This window comes from Esox lucius, chromosome 5 (assembly GCF_011004845.1).
Source record: "Esox lucius isolate fEsoLuc1 chromosome 5, fEsoLuc1.pri, whole genome shotgun sequence".
NCBI lineage: Eukaryota > Metazoa > Chordata > Actinopteri > Esociformes > Esocidae > Esox > Esox lucius.
The window spans coordinates 24,758,210-24,780,895 of record NC_047573.1 but is presented as its reverse complement, the minus strand read 5'-3'; the positions used below and the strand labels follow the sequence as shown (position 1 = coordinate 24,780,895).

At 44.4% G+C, this 22,686-nt stretch overlaps 1 protein-coding gene across 1 annotated transcript; it reads left to right on the top strand.

Annotated features, from left to right (window-relative positions):
• Positions 1-202: 202 nt before the first annotated feature.
• Positions 203-20,172, top strand: si:ch211-183d21.3 (serine/threonine-protein kinase SBK1). Its single transcript, XM_010888826.4, has 5 exons — positions 203-457; positions 746-1,643; positions 12,330-12,577; positions 14,877-15,079; positions 15,505-20,172. The coding sequence occupies exons 2-5, from the start codon at positions 1,606-1,608 to the stop codon at positions 16,342-16,344; spliced, it is 1,329 nt and encodes a 442-aa protein (XP_010887128.1). The 5' UTR covers positions 203-457; positions 746-1,605; the 3' UTR covers positions 16,345-20,172.
• Positions 20,173-22,686: the final 2,514 nt, after the last annotated feature.

The window sequence follows — 22,686 nt, the reverse complement described above, 5'->3', positions numbered from 1 at the left end:
TTAAATGCTGCCAAAGAGGGTGCAACCAAATTTAGGCTTTGTGGAATCCAGGGGGTTAAATAAAAAATCATGATGTCTTTTCACAAAATAACCTTTAAATTAGTGTTAGTTACAGGGAGATCACATCTGAATCTAAAAGATTTGAGATTGTAACACAACAAAAGGTGGAAAAGGCACAAAAGGAAGTAGTGAGGAATATTGTTCTGATGCTCCTTATTCTACCCTCTTCCACGGCCTGTTCTTGCCCTGGTTACAGTATTGGTACAAGCTCATCTTTCCCACCCTGCAGGCCTATGTGATCTTTATTCTGGAGCAGTGGGTCTTGAGTGGAACAAATGCTTAGCCTGGGGGAGATATGGCAAAGGCAAGGTACCAACCGTTCCGCTACTCATCAACCATTCTGCTCCATGCTCCATGATGATGCCCTGAAAAGCTTAGTGGGGGGCTGTACACTAAGGTTAGTTTTGCTATTAAACTTGAGTTCCATCAGTTGATTCAGATGGACACATATTATTGTAGGCCTTCCTGTTTTTTAACATGGTCAGGGATTGATCAAGCAGTACATTTATTGAAAGTCTTGGCCCAAATATTACAGTACCTAATGCGAACAATTTACAAAAGTCCCTGTGAAGAAGTACTTGTGGCCATAAGCTACTGAATGGTGAAATCATCATTGCTGTAGTACACTGCTTCTAATAAGCAGAAGCTGAGGCTGCAGGTCTAACTTCTTTACTGACCTTTACAGGATCCCGAATGTGCAGAAGCAGCAAAAACTTTACTTCGGGGGACAAAAAGGTCAGAGAAATGTCTGATCTGAAGTAAGCAGGCGCTAGGACCCAGTGCACGTGAGAGCGTGCTTCTGCCAGAAGGTGGAGACGACGAGACGGGAGGGAACAATGAAAGAGCTGACTGGTAGGGCTAGCAGAGAGATTGGGAACAGTTGTGAAAGGGAGAGTGAAAAGCACATCAAGACTACAATACCTGACGGACAATACCAGCCTAATGCAAAGAGAAGAAATGGAGACACTTTAAATAGATGCAGAGTCGAGTCATTTTCCGCCTGAAAAGTATGGTTCAAATGAATGGATTTTGTGTGGTGCTGAATTGGGAAATGCAGACCCCAAGAATAAGGAAAGATAAACACACACCAGCCTGTCGTTGCCTCGCAGGTTGAGGGGTGTGCGCTTTCCAGAAAGAAACGGGAAATCTTGCCCTCCATCTCCAAATCGTGGAAGATAACGGTGTCAGTTCTCCAGTGGCACCGAAGAACCCAGAACAGAAGAGCGCCTTTACGCACGGAACTAAACTGAGAATTACCATAACAGACAAGAAAACAAGGCACAAAGACCGCTCTGAATTAAATTAACTGTGTAGGCTATACATTTTTCCAGACAGAAAAACATTGAAACAATTTGTTTTATTAGAAACAAAATGCACAGCTGCCTTTCAAATAGAAAACTGTAATATATGGACTAATTCATTAATCTTAAAATATGTTTAATTTAATTTAAATCAGAGTAATTCAAAACACGTCAGTTTATTGCAACCAGACTCGCTGACTCAACCGGCCTGTAGAAGAGCGCAAGTGCTCCTTGCACCGCGCGAATGCAGGACCATGGAGGAGAGAGACAGGTCGCCAGCAGGTGAGTGTAGTTACAACCTGTGATCAAATTATCCTTTGAAAGTTACTCCATTAAAAAGGGCTATTCTTGTCAAATGTGATATGCAACAGAAATGCAATTAACCATTATGGTTAGTGTAGCGCTTGTTTTTGTGCTTCGGCTATGTTTGGGTGTAGTTTAAGTAGCATGGTATTTGCAAAGCCTAGATTGTGGGCTCAATTACACTGGTGGCCAGTACAAAACATTAACACCCATGCACTTACTTCTGTAGATGAGAGCTTCTGCTAAATGACTTAATTTTGCTATGTATAGCCTAATAAAAAAAGATCCCTCATATCAGGCTGAAAATACTCGGTAATTTCAGTGTAGCCCTTGAAGATTTCTAATGTACTTGCAATATGCAACTGGATTCAACATATTGTAGTCTTTATTTCTGGTAGATTTTAAAGTGAAAGCCCAGTGTTTACATATTCATATGAAGAAAAACGATGAAAAGTTTCCTACTACAAAATCAGATTAGCTTTTTGTGTAGATGGTTTTGGCATACCCCAACAACGGAATGATGTAGTTGTATACCTCATTAAAACATATTCATGCAAGTAGGCAGCTGATTGGCCAGATCAACCTTCCCTAGACGACTGAATGGCCAGCATCGCCCTCCTCAGGAGGATGACATCATACTATATAGCATTTAAAACTGTTTGTCTGTTTAAGGTGGGATTATTAAATGTTTTTGTCCCTCCAGTGTATGCTTTGGCCACAAACACTAATATGATTATAGCACAGATGTTAAAACATGCTGTTACACAAGTTACCAGAATATGAAGAACCGTGTTCACAAGGTTTCGATCTTCACCACAGATGACATCTTCAGGACAACCTAAAGGGCAGGGGTGTTACACCAGGCCAGGGGTCTAATAAAACCCCTCAGATTATAAATATACCACTGTGGCAGGTGCAACACGATCTGATGACAACCTTAACTCCACAATAAATATATATTTCTTATCTATTCATTTTGTAATGTAGAATGACCAATTTATAAGTCTTTATGAGAATATTTGTTTAGCATACACACAGGCAGGCCTTCATTAGAGACAGGCCATTTAATATACTATGGTGATCTTGAATGTGTGTTTCTCTCTAGGTCAACACATTGCCATATTGCCTGTACATTTTAATCAGGCAGGATTTCCACTCCTGGGCAGCACTCTGCGTTTGTTATTCAGCACTGTTATGCACAAATAGTGCATCACCACTCTTACGAACAGAAAACAATAAAAGCAGCATGCCTTGGGGGAATAATGAAGTCTAAATGAAACATCATGATAGTGATGCATTGGAAATTAGCTTAATTTTCCATTTACTGCTCCATGTCCGAACACTGATTCGACCTTACACGGCAACTTTGCTTAACTGATTTGTAAACCCAATATGTTACTTTTCTATTTTCCTATGCTGCAACACTGTTCATTCCCCTACTCTATTATTTATGGTAGCCTAACATAAACTGGAGCATAATGTACATAATGGAACATGCTGTAATGACAACAGTATGCACACCGTTCCGTCCTGTTTGGCGGTCACACTCACTGACAGAGCAGCTCACCAAGAAGGTCATACTGTATGTAGCCAGACCTGGGTTCAATACATCATTTCAAACATCGCAAATTATTTTCATATACATTTTGAATTCAGTATTCTGATATCTTTGTTACTCATTGAAGATAAAGTGCTTTGCCCTGGTGTTTTATTTAAGCTAAAGGGTCAAACATTTTTGTTTCTTACTTGATGGGCTGGCACCTGTGTCAATCTGGGCCATTGATCTGCTTTACAAAGACAAACCCAGGTCAATGGCACTTTTCGGCTGGCATGTACACATTAGTGGCGAACTGCATGTGAACTTGAACATCTGATTGAACAGCTCTCTTAAAAATGCAGAGGTTGTATTGATCTTGCCCACCTCTGGACTTTAGTGTCACATGCCTTAAGAAAACACAATAACACCAGAGCTTCCATTAACATGAACAATGACAACACCCTGATGTCGAAGAGAAAATATGCATAATGCAATGGCTCAAAGACACTCCCGTGCGTTTAACCCAGGTGTTTCAAAGTGCTGTTTCAAATCTGGATTACAATATGCTAGACTATATCAAATAGTCAAAAAGTAATTTGTATGTGGTTTGAAAGCTATTTGGAGTCACAGATACTCAAAATGTGTGTGTTGGAAGCCAGGCGAGGTTGAACACCAGAGAGCTGGTGGGATGGTAGCCTACATAATGACCCAGTTCGGTGGCAGGTGAAGTGACGTGCTTAGCTGCATGGATGGGTAGACATGGTGTCAGGATCAGCCTCCGGCGGCGTTTGCAGCGGCCACGTTCCATTCCAAGACAAGGTCAGAGGGAAAGGGGAGGAAGCGAGTGACGGGATTGGACTGGATTGGCATTCGGCCCCTTCGGCTCAGAGCCTCGGCTGTTCACGCAACAGCCGAGATTAATGTCGCCGCAGGGTTGGCTGAGGGACCACCCCCCCCACCAAAATGAAATCTTGGTAATTCTTCAAGGAATGGTTCTTTGCTTCCTGTGGTCCTCTCAATGGGACGTGCGTATGGCCAGGTTACTCCACATTATAGAGCCGAGGCGACACTCCCCTAGCATTTAGTACACTCTCGACTCCTCCAGTTGTTGTCAGTACAGCCGTGGAGTCACGGTTTCCCATCCATTTCACATCAAAGGGATGAATCCTCCTCGCTCGCCTGGGGAAAGAATGCTGCGTTTCGATTCAATTTCATGTCCTCAATCCTATGGTTTTAGTGAGGACAAGAAACACTGAAATGTACATGCAAGCTGAGTAGGATCTGTCATCTGAACGCCATCTTCCTGTTGGCTGGTTAAGGGCAGCTGCGGTGTTTGACGGCTGAGTGTTGGTGTGACGTTGTGTCGACGGCTGGTTGTGTGTGAGTTCATTTCCTGTGGAATAATGCGCCGGCCGTTTCATGTCAAACGAGGCTTTGAGGCTCCCCGGCCATGCAGGCCGACCCACTGAGGTTGGCAGTGGCACACTGTCTAGTCAGGTGTCTTGGATTTTCTAGCTCCTCTCAAACAGGCGTTAGTACATGGCCAGTTGACTGCTCTCTGGGTGCCCTGGGATTGCGTTAGCTCACTGTGCCCCAGCCCATGTGGCCCGGTAGCTCTCAGCGTGGTGGCGATGCCTTAGCATGCCTGATAGTCGCTGACAGCTCTGTGCCACAGCAGGTGGCAAAACGGGCGTTAGAGAGGGATGTGCAGGGAGGAGAGGGGCACCTGGATGTCTCACAGGCTCAGCAGGAGACAGTGAGGAAGGAGGTGGCAGGGAGGAAGGAGACAGACAAGCAGAGTGAAGGTGATTTGTCTAAATGAGTGGTTGTGGGCTCAGCTGCCGGTCCATCCAATCACCGGCTGGCAGGAAGTCGTCTAGGTTACGAGCCTGCGTGAGGAGGACTGAGGAGCAGCTGTTCTGGCTGTCTTTCCTTGTCTTTTCACTGTGGTTGGTGCTGTTACATTAGATGAAACAGTTATTTACCACCAAGTGGTGAGCAGCTGAGCTATATGACAAACAGGATGCTATGGAACAGGGTGTTTACTATGATTATGAAGAGTTTCAAGACTCCATGTTGTTTTGGTTGCATACTGTACACTTGGTAGCAGATGTAGTTGCTGGTGTAGCAAAATGCTTGTGTATCCTAAACAATGCAGTCAGCTAATTAAAGCAGGAAAAACAAAGTTCACCCAGTTACAGACACATTTCCAAATTCACAATAGAAATGGGAGTCAGCCCAGATAGCACTATGCAAAAAAACATTGCACCACAGTGTTCAGCACCATTATTCACCATCAGTGTTTTCAGCACCAATATTCACCATCAGTGTTTTCAGCACCAATATTCACCATCAGTGTGTTCAGCATCAATGTTCACCATCAGTGTGTTCAGCATCAATGTTCACCATCAGTGTGTTCAACATCAGTGTTCACCATCAGTGTGTTCAGCATCAATGTTCACCATCAGTGTGTTCAGCATCAATGTTCACCATCAGTGTGTTCAACATCAGTGTTCACCATCAGTGTGTTTAGCACCAGTGTTGAGCATCGGTGTGATTACTTTCAGTGCCTGAAAGTGCCTGAAAGGACATCAGAGCATCTGGAATGTTCGTGTGTGATCAGTATGATCATGGATCAGTGTTACTGGTTGAGGAGCCTTATGGCCTGAGGGAAAAACATTTTTTGCCAGTGCGTGCTCCGATGCTCCGGTAGGGTCTACCATGTCTGGACCAAGTGAAGTCATCCTTAATGAACACACAGAGAAACTTGAATTCGGAGACTCTCTCCACTTCAGCTCCATCACTGCGTATGGGGACATGACCCCCTCCTGCCGCTTCCTGAAGTCCGCGATCATCTCCTTAGTCTTACAGACGTTGAGAGAGAGGTTGTTGTCCTGGCGCCATGTAGCCAGGTTCCTTACCTCCTCTCTATAAGCGATCTCATCGTTGTTGAAGATGAGACCCAGGATGGTAGTGTCGTCCGCAAATATGAAGATGATGTTGGAGCTGTGTGTGGCCACGCAGTCGTGTGTGAACAGGGAGTACAGGAGGGGACTGAGTACACAACCCTGTGGGGCTCCAGTGCTCAGGGTCAGTGTAGAGGAGGTGAGGTTGCCCATTCTCACCACCTGGAGTCTGCCTGTCAGGAAGTCCAGGTCCCAATTGCAGAGGGAGGTGTTAAATCCCAGGGTCCTGAGCACCAGTGTTCAGCATCAGTGTGTTTCGCACCAGGGCGCAGCAACAGTGTGTTCAGAACTTGTGTTCAGCACTGGTGTTCCCAATGAACATGGCACAGTAGCGTCAGCTGAATGTGTGTATGTGTGTGGGTTATCTCAGCGTTTTTTTGTCTCTGTACGTCTGTGTCTGTACATTGAGTGTGGGTGTGTAATTGTGAGAATGAGTGTGAGTGAGAAAGACTGTGGGTTAACACGTAAAAATAAGCGGACATCTGTGTTTCATGTGTCTGAATGAGTGCGCAAAATGACCCTAATGCGCATATCAGAGTGCAGTATAGATGGGCTGTTGGAATAATAGTCTGAGGGCTGGGGGTAGGCCCTACCGTCTCTGTCCCGGTTTCCAAACCATTTTTCTCTGGTAGTGGAAACAGTGTGACAGGGTCACGGCAGGGTCACGGCAGGGTCACTCCAAGGTCACTGCAGGGTGGTTGAGGTCCATGATGATCTTCATGGCCTTTCTATGGCACTGTGTGAAGTGAATGTCCTGGAGGTCAGGCAGCAAGCCCTCTATGGTGTGTTGGGCTGACCTCACTGCCCTCTGAAGAGCCATACGATTGCAGTTGTGATAGCATGAAGAGATTTACTATGTCGGACACCCCTTTCCCCACGTTTCAAAGTCTTTTAAGCCGTTTCCTCAGAATGGAATGTAAAGAACTGCCATGCCATTTAAATAAATAAAAGGGTTTTTACCCGTCTAATACAATCGTCCACCTCGACCACTACCCAACAGATTATATTTCATAAAATATATCTAACGATGACGTGAATGTAGCTATGGTTTAATGGTTGGGTGATCTGTTAGAATCAGTGCCTTAGTTTACAGGCAATTCAACTAGATTTGCTTTATATGTACATTAGGTTGGCTGCACTTTTGTCTCACCCGCTATGATCTCCCCTGATTACATACAGTAGGAAATAGATAACCTGTTATTATCCATGCATAGATGCATTTATTAACGGGAGAGACAGTTCCCATGGAAATGTAATGTTAATTTCCCACCAATATCACAGACAGAGGTTGCTAATTATTGATGCGTTCATGTTGGCATGAACTGTGATGAATAGGTCTTTGAACAAGATAACAGAATTCTATAGAAAGAACATTACAGTGAGCAAGGGAGAAGATGAGGGATACATTTTAGAAGGCCAACCAATTTTCACAGGATACGACACTGAGATAAGTGAAGAACAATCGAGGCATACAGAAGATGGACACAAAAGGAGACCTTTATGCAATAGTCCTGCATAGTTCAAGGACTGGTATTCCTACTCTCACAAGCCGAGTTGATTTAATAAATGTCGCCCCGGCTATTCCACTAGGCTTCTCGTGTCTGGTGCATTTGAATGTACAGGCCCATGTGGGTTTGGACCCCTAAATGTTTTTGCCTGTTATAGGACATTCAAGGAGATGTCTTGTCTGTTATAGTTAGCCCTGTAAACAACCTCTACACGGACTGCTGTTGGAGAGTTTCTCCTCTTCATTTCATCTTACATGAAACATTGACATAGAAAATACATATTTGATGCTTGTGGCGATCTCCGGAGCCTCTCGAGCGACAAAAAGTTCAGGCGTGCTTGGAATGAAATGAATTGGAAATGACAGAGACCGGAAAGCATCTCTCACTGAAATGCACTCGCCCATATAATGGCAGACAGTCTTTATTAACTTACAATATACCTTTATAGAAGGGCTTTGACGAACCAAGCAGTGAAGCGTGTGTGTTTATGAATCATTCAAGTGTGCAGACTCTCTATATTTATTTCAGTGGTAAATACGGATTCAATAAATCAAGTCACGTCAGGTTCTATACATCCATACGCCCTCTCTCTTCCGGCTGTCGGGGAGTAGCGGAGGGCGCTGTGGGGATGAGCGCCAATGCCGAGTCGGGGAGACACCCAGTGGAGCCGCTCGACCTCCCTCGGTCAGCGCTGCAGCTGCTCTCTAGGAGAGATGGGAACACAATGCCCCTTTGATAGAGTGTCCCTGTCGGACTGTTTTCACCACACACGCACACGTGCGCGCACACACGCTCACACGCACGCAAACAGGCCAGTGCACACAAACACGTAAGTTTCACAGACACCCGAACACTGATGCACGCGCAAACTGAGCAGTCACACACTTATACACAAATGATGCATTCACCACTCAGTACGCGCATATCGTCCAAACCCCGGACTCACACACACACACACACACACACACACGCACACAACACACCCGTCGGCACACAAAGCCCTTTGCCGGATCCCTGGCTCCCAGTTAGAACATTATACCGCAGCTGATGTCATCTCTTTTCCCCTCGTCCCATTTTAGGTCTCTTAATCATGTTCTGCAACGGAAATGAGGTGGCTGCGACTCGGGTTCGCTGGGTGTTTTTGTCTTAGCCGAGGCTGAGTAATGCGATTAGGCTTGATGCCGGAGCGTTGCATGTTCCCCTGTGGAGCACTGCGCGACTGCAAAGCTACGGTCAGCCAGCCAGAGCTGAAGGAGTGCCAGTAAACAAACACTCCCTCATCTGCTGGGTTCATTATGACGAATAGGTCAGGAGCCGGTTGGGGGGTCCGGTCTAGTCAGTCTATTCCAAAGGTTATTGGGTAAATAGAACCTAACCTCTTCAAAGCTATTTTTTGATAATAGCAAATTGAGTAGGTAGAGAATAGCCTGTAGATTTCCCCCTCTTAGGCAGAAGACATGCTGTGACTTATGTGAACGTCTCTGTCTAGGTTGTAATCGTGACTGAATATAGCAGCCCGTCCGTTGTTATGGAAGGTAATTGGCGTGACGTGCAGTCATCATTCGGCCTTGTTTTAGTCCCTGCGTGTGAAGATCTTAGAAATGAAGGCGACTCCAAATGCATCCTATTTCCGTTTTCTCCCTCTGTTTCATCTTACAATATTTATGACTTTCTCCCCACCAGATAGCTGGGTAATCTTAATTGGACGAGAGGAAGAACAAAGAACAGAAGCTGAGGGTGGGAGAGACAGAGTTGGAAGAGCCTTCAGTGAGCTAGCCTGTGTGTGTGTGTGTTTTATGGTACTCAGGCACAATAGATGACATCTCTGTGAGATCAGCTTCGCAACAATAACACTACTTGTGTGTACAACACCAGTAGACACACAGCAAATAAACCAGTCACAGATAATGATAATGGCAGGCTGAATAGTTTCCTTGTCAGGCCAGCACCGCTTTCCCCATTAACTCATCTACACTGTGTCATAGAGGGTAATGGCTCAAGCTTCCACGTACACCAACTGTCGGTCAGAACCTCTGAAACATAGCGGCAGGAGTTCTCTCAGGGTTCCGCAAATTGAGTCAGCCACCGGTTTTCCAACGGCTAGCTCAGAGCAAATCCAAGAATGTTTACCCGGGCACAACTGAAGTAACACCTTTCACTGCTGTTACGCCATCGACTGTATGGAAATGCAATCTAGACGTTTGGGAGGAGGGTGGGTGAAGATCTGTAACGTGCCAACGCAGACTTCACCGTTTCTGTGTCAGCTGTTCCGTCCGCCTACCTGGCTCGCTTCTGAGTGGGTCGTTAGTGTGGGCATGAGTTCCTGGAGGTTCGGCAACGCCCGTCTAACTGGCCAGATGGACTCTTTGTCAAATATGTTTACCAGGCACACAGCCTAATCCCCTTCTGCTCCTCTGCCACTGTATTGATTGAAGTGCGCATTACAGTGTGCAAACACACGCACACACACACACACACAAACAGGCACGAGCGGACATTCAAGGTTAAGTCATCACATATGTGTGGGGTCATCAATACGCCAGCTGGATTTAACTGTTGTTTGCCACAGACAGTCTAAACCATTGCCTCAGAGACCTGATGACATTCAGTATAGACAGTGTAAACCATCACCTCAGAGACCTGATGACATTCAGTATAGACAGTGTAAACCATCACCTCAGACACCTGATGACCTTCAGTATATACAGTGTAAACCATCACCTCAGACACCTGATGACCTTCAGTATATACAGTGTAAACCATCACCTCAGACACCTGATGACATTCAGTATATACAGTGTAAACCATCACCTCAGACACCTGATGACATTCAGTATATACAGTGTAAACCATCACCTCAGACACCTGATGACATTCAGTATATGAAGTGTAAACCATCACCTCAGACACCTGATGACCTTCAGTATATACAGTGTAAACCATCACCTCAGACACCTGATGACCTTCAGTATATACAGTGTAAACCATCACCTCAGACACCTGATGACCTTCAGTATATACAGTGTAAACCATCACCTCAGACACCTGATGACATTCAGTATATACAGTGTAAACCATCACCTCAGACACCTGATGACATTCAGTATATACAGTGTAAACCATCACCTCAGACACCTGATGACATTCAGTATATGAAGTGTAAACCATCACCTCAGACACCTGATGACCTTCAGTATATACAGTGTAAACCATCACCTCAGACACCTGATGACATTCAGTATATACAGTGTAAACCATCACCTCAGACACCTGATGACATTCAGTATATGAAGTGTAAACCATCACCTCAGACACCTGATGACATTCAGTATATACAGTGTAAACCATCACCTCAGACACCTGATGACATTCAGTATATACAGTGTAAACCATCACCTCAGACACCTGATGACATTCAGTATATACAGTGTAAACCATCACCTCAGACACCTGATGACATTCAGTATATACAGTGTAAACCATCACCTCAGACACCTCATGACATTCAGTATATGAAGTGTAAACCATCACCTCAGACACCTGATGACATTCAGTATATACAGTGTAAACCATCACCTCAGACACCTGATGACATTCAGTATATACAGTGTAAACCATCACCTCAGACACCTGATGACATTCAGTATATACAGTGTAAACCATCACCTCAGACACCTGATGACATTCAGTATATACAGTGTAAACCATCACCTCAGACACCTGATGACATTCAGTATATGAAGTGTAAACCATCACCTCAGACACCTGATGACCTTCAGTATATACAGTGTAAACCATCACCTCAGACACCTGATGACATTCAGTATATACAGTGTAAACCATCACCTCAGACACCTGATGACATTCAGTATATGAAGTGTAAACCATCACCTCAGACACCTGATGACATTCAGTATATACAGTGTAAACCATCACCTCAGACACCTGATGACATTCAGTATATACAGTGTAAACCATCACCTCAGACACCTGATGACATTCAGTATATACAGTGTAAACCATCACCTCAGACACCTGATGACATTCAGTATATACAGTGTAAACCATCACCTCAGACACCTGATGACATTCAGTATATACATTGTAAACCATCACCTCAGACACCTGATGACATTCAGTATATACAGTGTAAACCATCACCTCAGACACCTGATGACATTCAGTATATACATTGTAAACCATCACCTCAGACACCTGATGACATTCAGTATATACAGTGTAAACCATCACCTCAGACACCTGATGACATTCAGTATATACATTGTAAACCATCACCTCAGACACCTGATGACATTCAGTATATACAGTGTAAACCATCACCTCAGACACCTGATGACATTCAGTATATACAGTGTAAACCATCACCTCAGACACCTGATGACATTCAGTATATGAAGTGTAAACCATCACCTCAGACACCTGATGACATTCAGTATATACAGTGTAAACCATCGCCTCAGAGACCTGATGACATTCAGTATATACAGTGTAAATCATGGCCTCAGACACCTGATGACATTCAGTATATACAGTGTAAACCATCGCCCGAGACACCTCATGTCCAGTACATGCGGCATAACTCATAGCTCAAAGACTCTTTCATGTGTTCCATGCTTGCCGGTTCTCTCCACAGTCTGCCCCACGGCGTCAAGGCCAGTCTGTCTCTGTCACCGTCGGGACCGGGCCACGGGGGCAGTGGCGGGGGATCTCCCACCTCCAAGATGGGTTACTGTGGCGGTGGAGGGGTGCCGGTGGATGACATGCAGGCCCTGGCCATCACCTCCCTATCAGCTGCCGACGTGGCGAAACACTACGAGCACATCCGCGAGCTGGGCAAAGGCACTTACGGCAAGGTGGACCTGGTGGCACACCGAACACAGGGTGAGTCATAGGATGGGTGTGGTGAAAAGGTATTGTTTCCGTGGAGATTACATAGGCTCACTGCAACAGGATCAGAGACCAGAAGGTGCAGTACAGTCAAAGCTAAACAAAGGATTTGATGAGAAAATGGCACTCCAGTGACTTGGCATTCAGAGGTGACAATAGTGTAAAACAGGTTGAGGGGCTCATCAGGTTCAGGGTTCATTGCAAGGTTATGAGACGTTGAGGTAAAGAGGGTAACAGAGCCAATGAGCTTTTTGAGGAGCTCGGATTCCACAGCTGTGTGATTAGTCAACAGCTGAGGGTGCGTTTCAGAGCATAGAGGCAGCTGGCCCAAAGAGGGAGTAGCAGGAATCAGATACCACACGCACATACTGGATCAATTCAGTAATTATCATTCTTTTATATTGCCTTGTCTGAGATACAGTGCAATCCAGTATTTGGACTGTGAGACACATTTAGCTGTTTTGAATATGTACTCCAAAACATTGAATTTCAAATGAAACAATAACTAAGAGTGCAGACTGTCCGCTTTAATTGGCGGGTATTTATATCCATAAACCTTGAACCGTGTAAGAATTACAGGCCTTTTTATACACAGTCCTCTGATTTTATGGGAACGAAAGTATTTGGAAAATTGGCTACTGAACTGGGTTTTTTCCGGTCTCTGTGTCCTTGCATTGTACATGTACCAGAGAAAATGGTCTGGAGGTGATTCCAGGGGTGGCATTTGCATTTGGAGTCTGTTACTGTTGTCTCTTAGCATGAGGAGCAAATAAGTGTCAATGCCAGAAAGGTCAGTCATCATTAGGCTGAAAAATCTGAATAAATTAATCAGAGACATAGTCAAAACATTAGATGAGTCTATGTGTCAAATTAACTGTTTGGTACATTGGTAAGAAGCTAGAATGCCTTGGTGAGCTCAGCAATAGCAAAAAACCTGGCAGATGGAGGAAGACCACTGGTGGATGACTGAATCAGTTGTAAAGAAAAACTATTTTCTATGGTTGAACAGATCAAGAACACTGTCCCGGATGTGGGCACAGATATGTGAAATAGTGCCATAAAGAAAAGACATAACATTAGAGGATTTATCACATAATGCAAACCACTGGTAAGACTCAAGAACAGGATGGCCAGGTTAGAGTTAGGTTAGATGCACATAAAAAACTAAATCTGTATAGTTTTGGAACAAAGTCTCATGCACAGAAGAAGATTAACATGTACTACTGTAAAGGAAAGAAGGAAGTGTGGAGATAGAAAATAACAGCTCATGATCCAAAGCATACCACATACATGTAGTGTTATGGTTTGGGCATGTATGGCTGCCAGTGGAACTGGCTCCCTTGCATTCATTGATGATGTGACTGCTGATGGTAGCAGTAGGATGAATTATCTTATTTGCAGAAAATCTTATTTGCAGAAAATCACCAGGAAAGATACCCAACGTCTAGTTAAGTATTTGGATCGCAGACTTCAGCCACTCATGAAATACAAAGGATTTGCAACCAAGTATTAAATAAGATGACATTTATGAGACAGGTATTATGTTAATTTGTCCAATTGCTTTTGATTTCCTACAATGGAGGGACTATGTTTAAAAAGGGCTGTAATCCCTACATGGTCCAAAGTTTATGGATCTAAATTCTGTCAGATTTCTAGATGACAGTCCGTACTTTAACCTCTTTGATATTGTTTCATTTCAAATCCAATGTGGTGGATACAGAGACCAAAAAAAAAAAACACAACTTGCCTCTATCCAAATACTTATGCACTGTAGTTTTCAATATCCACTACAGTGGGCATTGTGCTGGTCAAATAACATTTTCAGGAATGGTTAACTTGCTTTCTTACATTTTGAAGCTAAGCCATTTGTTACATACGGTTCTACTGTACCCTAGTTTACAATTGCAACAGGTGTCAGAAGTGACCTCTTAAAATGTATGTCCGGAACATTGTCCGAGCAGACCAGAGAGATTATGTGACGTAAAGTAATAATATTTAGTGAGTTTAGTTTATTTGGAGGGAAGGAAGGTTGCTGCCTAACTGCTCTTGGTCTCTCTCACTCTTTTTGTGAGAAATCAAGTGAAGCCGTTGCTATGGATACTCACGCAGAGAACCCATGGAGCAGATGCGGCGCTAGCAGGGACCAAGTCCAAAATGAGCAGCTAACTAAGAAAGTCATTTCTGATTTTGGGCAGCGTCTGTCTGTCTGTTTGTCGAATGCTGCCACTGGACAACATTGGGACACTAAAGTATTCATTCATTCATTCTGTCCATCTTTGTGTGTACATATCAGGCACCAAAATGGCTTTGAAGTTTGTGACCAAGAGTAAGACGAAGCTGAAGAGCTTCCTGAGGGAGTACAGCCTGACGGGCACTCTTAGCTGCAGTCCATTTATCATCAAAGTCCTGGACGTGCTCTTCGAGACTGAGGATAGCTACGTTTTCGGACAGGAGTATGCCCCTGCGGGAGACCTGTTCGACATCATTCCCCCCCAGGTACTGTACTGGATCCTGCTTCTCAGCACCCCCCACCGATCACTGTTCTTCCTCACCCGTAGCTAATCAAGTGCAAGGATTCACTGTGGTGTACCAGTATGGTTTAAAAAAGCCCTCCTGGGATTGGATCCCTCTCTAAGTCCCTACCCAGAATGGAGCTGAATGCTCCTTTATTGAGAAGTGTAGGATCGTCCTTTTATTGCTTTGCCCGCAGGCCTTAGTTTGCCCACCCTGCTCTAGCTGGTATACAATAACATGCTTAATCGAACCTCTTTTGTCCCACTTTACTATCCATACACCTCTCAGTTTACTATCCATACACCTCTTATGTATTGCACTTCATTATGTTCCACTCTGCTGTGCTCTCTGAAACACCTCTTTCTCTGAATTCCTTCCGTCTTCCTGTCTTTGCCTCCGTCATGTAGGTGGGTCTCCCGGAGGAGATGGTGAAGCGCTGCATGCAACAGCTGGGCCTGGCTCTGGACTTCATGCACAGCAAGAACCTGGTGCATCGTGACGTTAAGCCAGAGAATGTGCTACTCTTCGACCGAGAGTGTCGACGGGTCAAACTGGCGGACTTTGGCATGACGCGGCGCGTGGGCTGCCGGGTGAAACGCGTGAGCGGCACCATCCCCTACACGGCGCCGGAGGTTTGTCGCGCCAGTCGAGCTGAAGGCTTCCTGGTGACCACCAGCCTGGACGTGTGGGCTTTCGGCGTGCTCGTCTTCTGCATGCTGACCGGAAACTTCCCGTGGGAGGCGGCGCTGCCCGCCGACGCCTTCTACGAGGAGTTCCGGCGCTGGCAGCGGGCCGGGTGCCCCACGGTGGCATACCCGTCCCAGTGGCGGCGTTTCACTGACGACGCACTGCGCATGTTCCAGAGGCTACTCTACCCCGATCCGGAGAAGCGCTGTGGTGTGAAGGACGTCTTCTGTTTCGTCAAGTACGAGCTGGTCAGCGAGCTCCGTCGCCGTGCCTCCTGCAGGTCCAAGAGAGGCGAGAGGTCCAGTTCATCCGGTGTGTGCCCCGCAGGATGTACCTCCACTTCGTCTTCGTCCTCTTCGTCACGCTCCCACAGACACCCGGAGCCCTCAACCCCACCTGGAACGACAACTCTCCTTCGCCCAGCACCCTTGAAGAGGAGCGTCCTCTCCGACCCCCACTCCCCTCGGGAGGAGTCGCCCAGCCAGCATCACTCTTCTCCAGGTCGGGAGAAGACCAAGAGCCAGATGGTGATGGCTACTGCCATAGAGATCTGTGTCTGAGAATGACGGGATGAGCGGCAGTGTGATGGGTTTCCAAAGGCATACGGAGGAGGTGCAGGGTGCATATGTCAGGTATTTTGACTTTGGTGAAAGGATGACGTGTTAGAACGCTCCTGACTGTGCCACTGAAATTGTTCTAACTTAAGGCCACGCACTCCATTTTGATTCACAACCTAAGACAGTTTTTCAATCCTGGAGGGACTTTCAAGAGTTTCTCACAGCAACTCTTTCGGACGTTCTGGCGTTTCGCTTGTTAGCCCACACAATAACACTCCAAATGATGCTAACAATGGAAACATTTCTAGACGTTTCTAAATGTGCAGTTTGGTTGAAACACCCAATGCTCCCTCATTTCACATCTCCAGGCTCCCTCCTCCCTCGTTCCCATTTTTTTCTCACTCTTTCTCTTTCTATAAATACCTTCACCCTGGGGAGGCCCAAATCATAGCTGGTCGTAAACTAGCGTAGCTGTGGGCCAGTGATCCAATGGGTCAAACGTATCTGTCTAACTGACGCATTGCTGAACCAATGGACTTTCACAGCTTTTCTGTATGTTTTCAGTATGAAAATTAGTACAGACTTATCGAAAGAAGAACCTTTTTATTTTAGAAGGAAATGATATGGGAAGGTGACTCTTCAATGTAGCAGTTACTATGACAACGGGACATTGCTCATCTAGACTGTCTGGACTAAGACAGAACCCTGCTGTCAGACATCATCTCAGGACATCTCTGCAGGGCACATCCTGTCTCACGATGACTTCTGTTGAGGATTGCGAGTGATTTCCTGTAGTAAACCACTGTTTTAAAAAATGTATTCTGTTGAAATTCATACGCTTGGAAACTCTTTAGGAATACAGGGAGTGCTAATTTTTTACATTCTCTTTTTGTGTGTGTGTGTGTGTGTGTGTGTGCATGTGTGTGTGTATGCGTATGCGCATTTGTGTGTGCATGTGTTGGGTATACATGGGTTTGTCCGGTATGTGTTTGAACAACTAAAGCACAAATTCAAATTAAAAGGGGCGAAACGTTAAGGGGAAATTTACTTTATATTGTAAATATTTAAGAAGTGACGCTGCACACAGCTTTATTGTCAGGTAGTTCAAACATGTAGCTCTACACATTTTATATTTCTGGGAGGGGTTACAGGTTTTTATGTTGTTGTTAGAGCAATGCACTGTATGTAGCAAAATATCATTATGAAGTATGTACAGTGTATGGAAATGTGGATAATCCTCTGGTGGGAAGTCATGGTGGATACTGGGGTCTATAGCATGTGGTGGACAGTAGCAGCTTTTACAGTGTGGTTGGGATTGACCAGGGCTCATCGGAACAGTGGTGTTTAACACTTGTCATGTGTCATGTCTCTACCTGAGCACATTCTGAACATCGTGAACTCATCATGACCTGCAGCCCACGCCGAGCATCGTTAACCCCCCTTTGACCGTTTCAGTACAGCTCGGTTCGATATAATTGAACGAATGACTGCTTCTCTGCACCACATGCATACTGTACTCGCAACAGGACCCAAGCGATTCCAATGCGCTGTCCTCGCAATCGCTCCGGGCTCCGCAAACCCCTAGCCGCCCCATTTCCCACTCTCCATCCTTCATCTTTCTCTTCCTTATCTCTTGCTTGACGCCCGCCCCCCCCCATCTGCCGTCCTTACACACCTGAGCCTCAGAGCCTCACAGTGGTGTCTGACTTGATGACCCGTCTTCCCCCTTTGGCATGCCAGAGGCTGATGATTGATTAAGAGCGCCACATGGCAGAAGAGTCTTCAGCTAGCCAGTAAAATCAAACTGATTACTCAAGCCTCTAAAAAGCATGCCGCCTGCCACTCCTTTATCGAGCGCTCGTCTCTTTTGATCAGCTAAGCCGCTGCCGCTGTTATGAAGTTAGGTTGTGAGCGTGCGTTCATCCTTTTCCCCGGACGACAACCCATCATCCCTGTCGCTATGGTGACAGTCTGTGTTTTTTCTTCCCTGTTTCGTTCGTCAGCTTCTGTCCAACCCCTGAAACATCCAATGTAATTGACTTTGCCTGGTCATTCTGGTCACACGCTCCCTGAGTGCGAGTAACGACCACCGCCCTTTCTGCCACGAGTTCATGGCAGTGGCGTCGATGTTATACATAGCCCGTTCTTGGTGTAGTTCACATCTCCCTATTGATCTCGTCCAAGTCTGCGTTGTTCATCACATATAACGTCTCCATAAATTGAGAGCCCACTTCGCCTGTTTACGTTGTCTGTCCGTTAGGCTCAACTTTCTTAGTCCGCCGTCGTCTCTAGAAAGCCTACTGGCTTGTCATGATGATACACGTTAAGGGCCAATCCTTACTTAAAACAATGAGGATGTGTATTTTTCACTCTCTCAAGACAGAGCTCTGGATGCAAGGAATGGTCATGAAAAATATACTGTAACAATATAAAGCTTTACAGTGCGTATTTACATTCAAAGTCTTAACAAACATTTGAGTAGAAGCTTATATTTTGGGTTCTTATGGGGTTACGACAGTTGAACTAAGCCCATGGAGCATTTATAAGTTATAGTAGCAACTGCAGATTGATCCTAAGGCTGAATGTAGTCTGAAGAAATCGGGAATTAATTGACCTCTCTGGGTCACTATGACCCTCATAGATTACTTAAAAAGCTCTTCCATTGATCCAGTCTCCCATTGGTTGTGGGAACATGGAACAGCTCTCGGTCTTAGTCTCCACTTGCCGCATCAGTGCAATAATGTAGATAAGTGCAGGGTTGGTTTAGAGAGACGTAAAATGGTGGTTGAAGTGTTATGCTTAATATTTGTAAGCCTTTCACACATAACAAGGAAATAGACCCATTCTCTTACAGAACAAAAGGGGATGTGCTGATTCTGCAGGTACCAGATGTGGAAAAAAATGTGGAAGCTACTTCATCTAATAGGGGCTACGTTAGTTCCTATTACTTATTAGAACTGAGGTTGGTCAAGCTGACTTTGCCCTGTAGGCTTGGGCATAACCAGCTGGATTCTGATGGATACTTGTTCACTCTCAGACACTGGTTTGCCTCGTTAAGTACTTTGGGAGAAATTAGGGTTAATTGCCATGCTCAACCGCAGAATTACAGATTAGGGATTTGAGCTAGCAGCCTTCCTTTTGCCAGCCCAATTATTCAACCACTAGGCTACCTGCCGCCCCATATGATATAAATCCTGATTGGCTTAACGCTGTGATGTATAAGACCATATAGCAAGAGTATGACAATTTTTCTTTTTACTGTGGTAATTGTATTGGCATATTATAGCACTAAGGCACTTCAGAGGTTTTGGTATATTGCCAATTCACCACAGCTAAGTGATGTACTGTAACAAGGCACTCTGCACTGCATCCTGGGGAAAAAAATGATGCTCTCAGCCGTGGTATATTGGCCACATACCACAACCCCTTGCACCTTATTGCTTAAACATGTAGTTAAAACTTAAATCCATGACATAAATATGTTGCTGCAGTTTTGGGAAAGGGGAAAAATGAATTTGGATATTATTTTGGGATATACACTGTTTTGCTGTGTGAAATAGTAAATACTTGGTAAATAGTTTTGTTCAATATGCAACTTTATACATCATAACAGTGTTATGTCAAGTGTCCCGACTGTTATAAGAGGTTATGTCAGCATAATGACCACATTGTGTAGTGTTGACTTTAGCTATGTAGTGAGTACAATATTGTTTGGCCTACTGTTTACCTCATGTCCTGATCCTACTAGCTGGCCTCCACCAGGCTGTTGAATTACAGTATGTAAATGTATGAATTTGTTACGCCTTTAACACAGAAACAAATAAAATATTTAATAACATGTAAAAAAAAATCAAACCTTGTGTACCATAATTGAGTGCAATTGTTTGTATTCTTTCTTTGTCAATACGTAAAAATAACCGTTAAAGTCTCAATAACACTGTGAAATGGTTGCCGGTCTCCCACCATTTTCCGGCATTTAACTTCGCTCCATGTGCGTATGTTAATCCTGTCCGGCTCACCAGTGTCCTTTACCCTGCACGCTGGCTGAAGGTCAGCTCAAAGCAAGTGTAATTCCAGAAGCTTTGGTCTGGTGCGTGCTGCTAAACCCTCAGACTGCTTTAATAGGCTGACGTCGTGCTGAAAGACCAATTAACACATCTGTAGATAGGAGCTATCTGGCAGACCTCAAATAGCTGGACAAGAGCATGGCAAAGGCTGTTGGAATATGCCACAGTAGACAAGAACACCACCCTAATTGTTCTGAAGCCCCCTCCCCAACACTGCCCCCTTCAGCGTGTGTTATCATTGCCTTTTCTGAGCTCAGACATTACTCATAATAGGGCTTCACACTGGCAGCAAATGGCTGCGTTTAGACAGGCAGGACAATACTGACTGGACCAATCAAATCAGCTCTGAATAATATTTAATTTGAAAATATCCAATGTGATCACACCAATTAGTAGAAACATGATTGGAATTACACTGGGCTGCCAGTGTAGGCATTGGCTGTTTGGCTATATTTAAGGCTGTTTGGCTATATACTATATATATTTGTCTGAACAGGCAAAAAGCACATAAAATTTCAAACCCCATTGATATTATGCCCATGCATCTGGACGATGTATTGGGCCTCAACTATATTTATATTTTATAAGTAACTTCGCTCGCTAGTTACTTTGTTACAGTTGTGAAAACTTACTCGATTGTTAATTGCTTACAATTGAATTGAGAGAGAGTGCTAGCAAAACATAAACTACCAAGCTTGTCGACTGTTGTGGCCAGCCAAACCAAGATTTGTACAGTAGTTACACAGATTTTTTTCAACATTCAAAGCACCTGGGCAACATTCATGCCAGGCACTGCTGTAACCGTAGCATGCTACATAGGCTGAAGCAAGAGCATTACAACTAATCTGCTCACAAAACGGCACACACACACACACACACACACACACATGCACCCACTGTTACTATGACAACTAACATAGCAATATATGGAACATAAACATTTAATAAGTTACTTGCAACTTGCCGTTTCTTTGGTCAGTATTTTTTTTTTTTATACGGAAAACTGGTTTGTGAATATAGTCAGCGCAGGTGAAACGGCAGGTGATATTGACCTGAATGGAATAGAAGCTGTCTGCATATCAAGTGTTAAATTCTATTCACTTACACTCTCGCAGCAGAGGCGAATATCCATAACAGGAGGAAACATGATTGACAGGCAGTGTTCATCATGCCTGATTTCCCAGTATCTCATTTATCAAGTGTTTGTTTGCTGAATCATGTCACTGCAGTCTGCTTATAATCAAAGGGAGATAACAGTATGTGAATCTTTTTTTCTATTAATGTGTTAGTAATACAGACTCAATGAATTTTCCCATATGTTTGAAACAGTGTTGGCTCAAGCATTTAGGGTGCCCTAAGCAACATTTCATTTGGGGCCCCTCTCCCCTGTCGGTCAGGGGCTACCTAGTAGTCAGCGGCCCCCTAGCAGTTGGGGGCCCTAAGCGACCGCTTATGCCGCTTATGTCTGTAACCCGGCCCTGGTTTGAAATATGAACCAGAGACTTGACTGGAAGCTTGCTGGTGAACTGTGAAGTCATCTACAGCTGTTGTGCCTTTAAGGAAGTCTGGTAACCTGGTTTGCGTCAGTAAGTATCCTATAAATATGTCAAATGTAGTTTCACTACAGTTCAAACTAAATAATTAGCAGTGTAGTAAAGAAGATAATTGCTGAAAGCCTGCATATTAAGATAGGATGCAAATGTCACAGGTTTGTGAAGAGCTTCACAATAACTATAACCATCACCAAGACATTCTATATTTTTGTTGTTGGAAAAACACAAAATATCGGAGACTGTCTTCTATAGATTCTCATTCTGTTGCGCTTTTCATTTGCTGAACGTCCAGGGATAACACATAGATGACATCAAGCCTTTGATTTTAACATTTATGTTAGGATATATTTTCAGGAATTTGAAACTCGATTAGACAAAAGGGAATGATGGAGTAGAGAGCTTTTGCTTTTAAAGAGGAACTGTCATAGGCCACAGATAATTATCTTACAGGAACATAAAAAAATCAACTTAAGCATCAAACCTATGTTACGCTACATCCCCGTAGAAAACAGGAAACAAGATTTTGTCGAGACCAAAGAGTTGTTGATCTGATGGTTACGATGTGAAATAGTTGTCTGGTTTGAGCCAACGGGCTGAGGGATGTTCCAGGTCTAGGAAGATTAAAAAAGTTTTTCATCTGTCTGTCGGATCACAGCTGGAAAGCAGGAGAGGACGGGTTTGTGCGTCTGCACGTGTCAAAAGTAAAAAATGAACAGAAACAGAGT

Excerpts from the sequence above, each read along its gene's own strand:
- si:ch211-183d21.3 (XM_010888826.4), top strand. The coding sequence starts at position 1,606 with ATGCAGGACCATGGAGGAGAGAGACAGGTCGCCAGCAG. Across the intron at positions 1,644-12,329 it reads GAGAGACAGGTCGCCAGCAG|TCTGCCCCACGGCGTCAAGG; the intron begins GTGAGTGTAGTT and ends TTCTCTCCACAG. Across the intron at positions 15,080-15,504 it reads TCGACATCATTCCCCCCCAG|GTGGGTCTCCCGGAGGAGAT; the intron begins GTACTGTACTGG and ends TCCGTCATGTAG.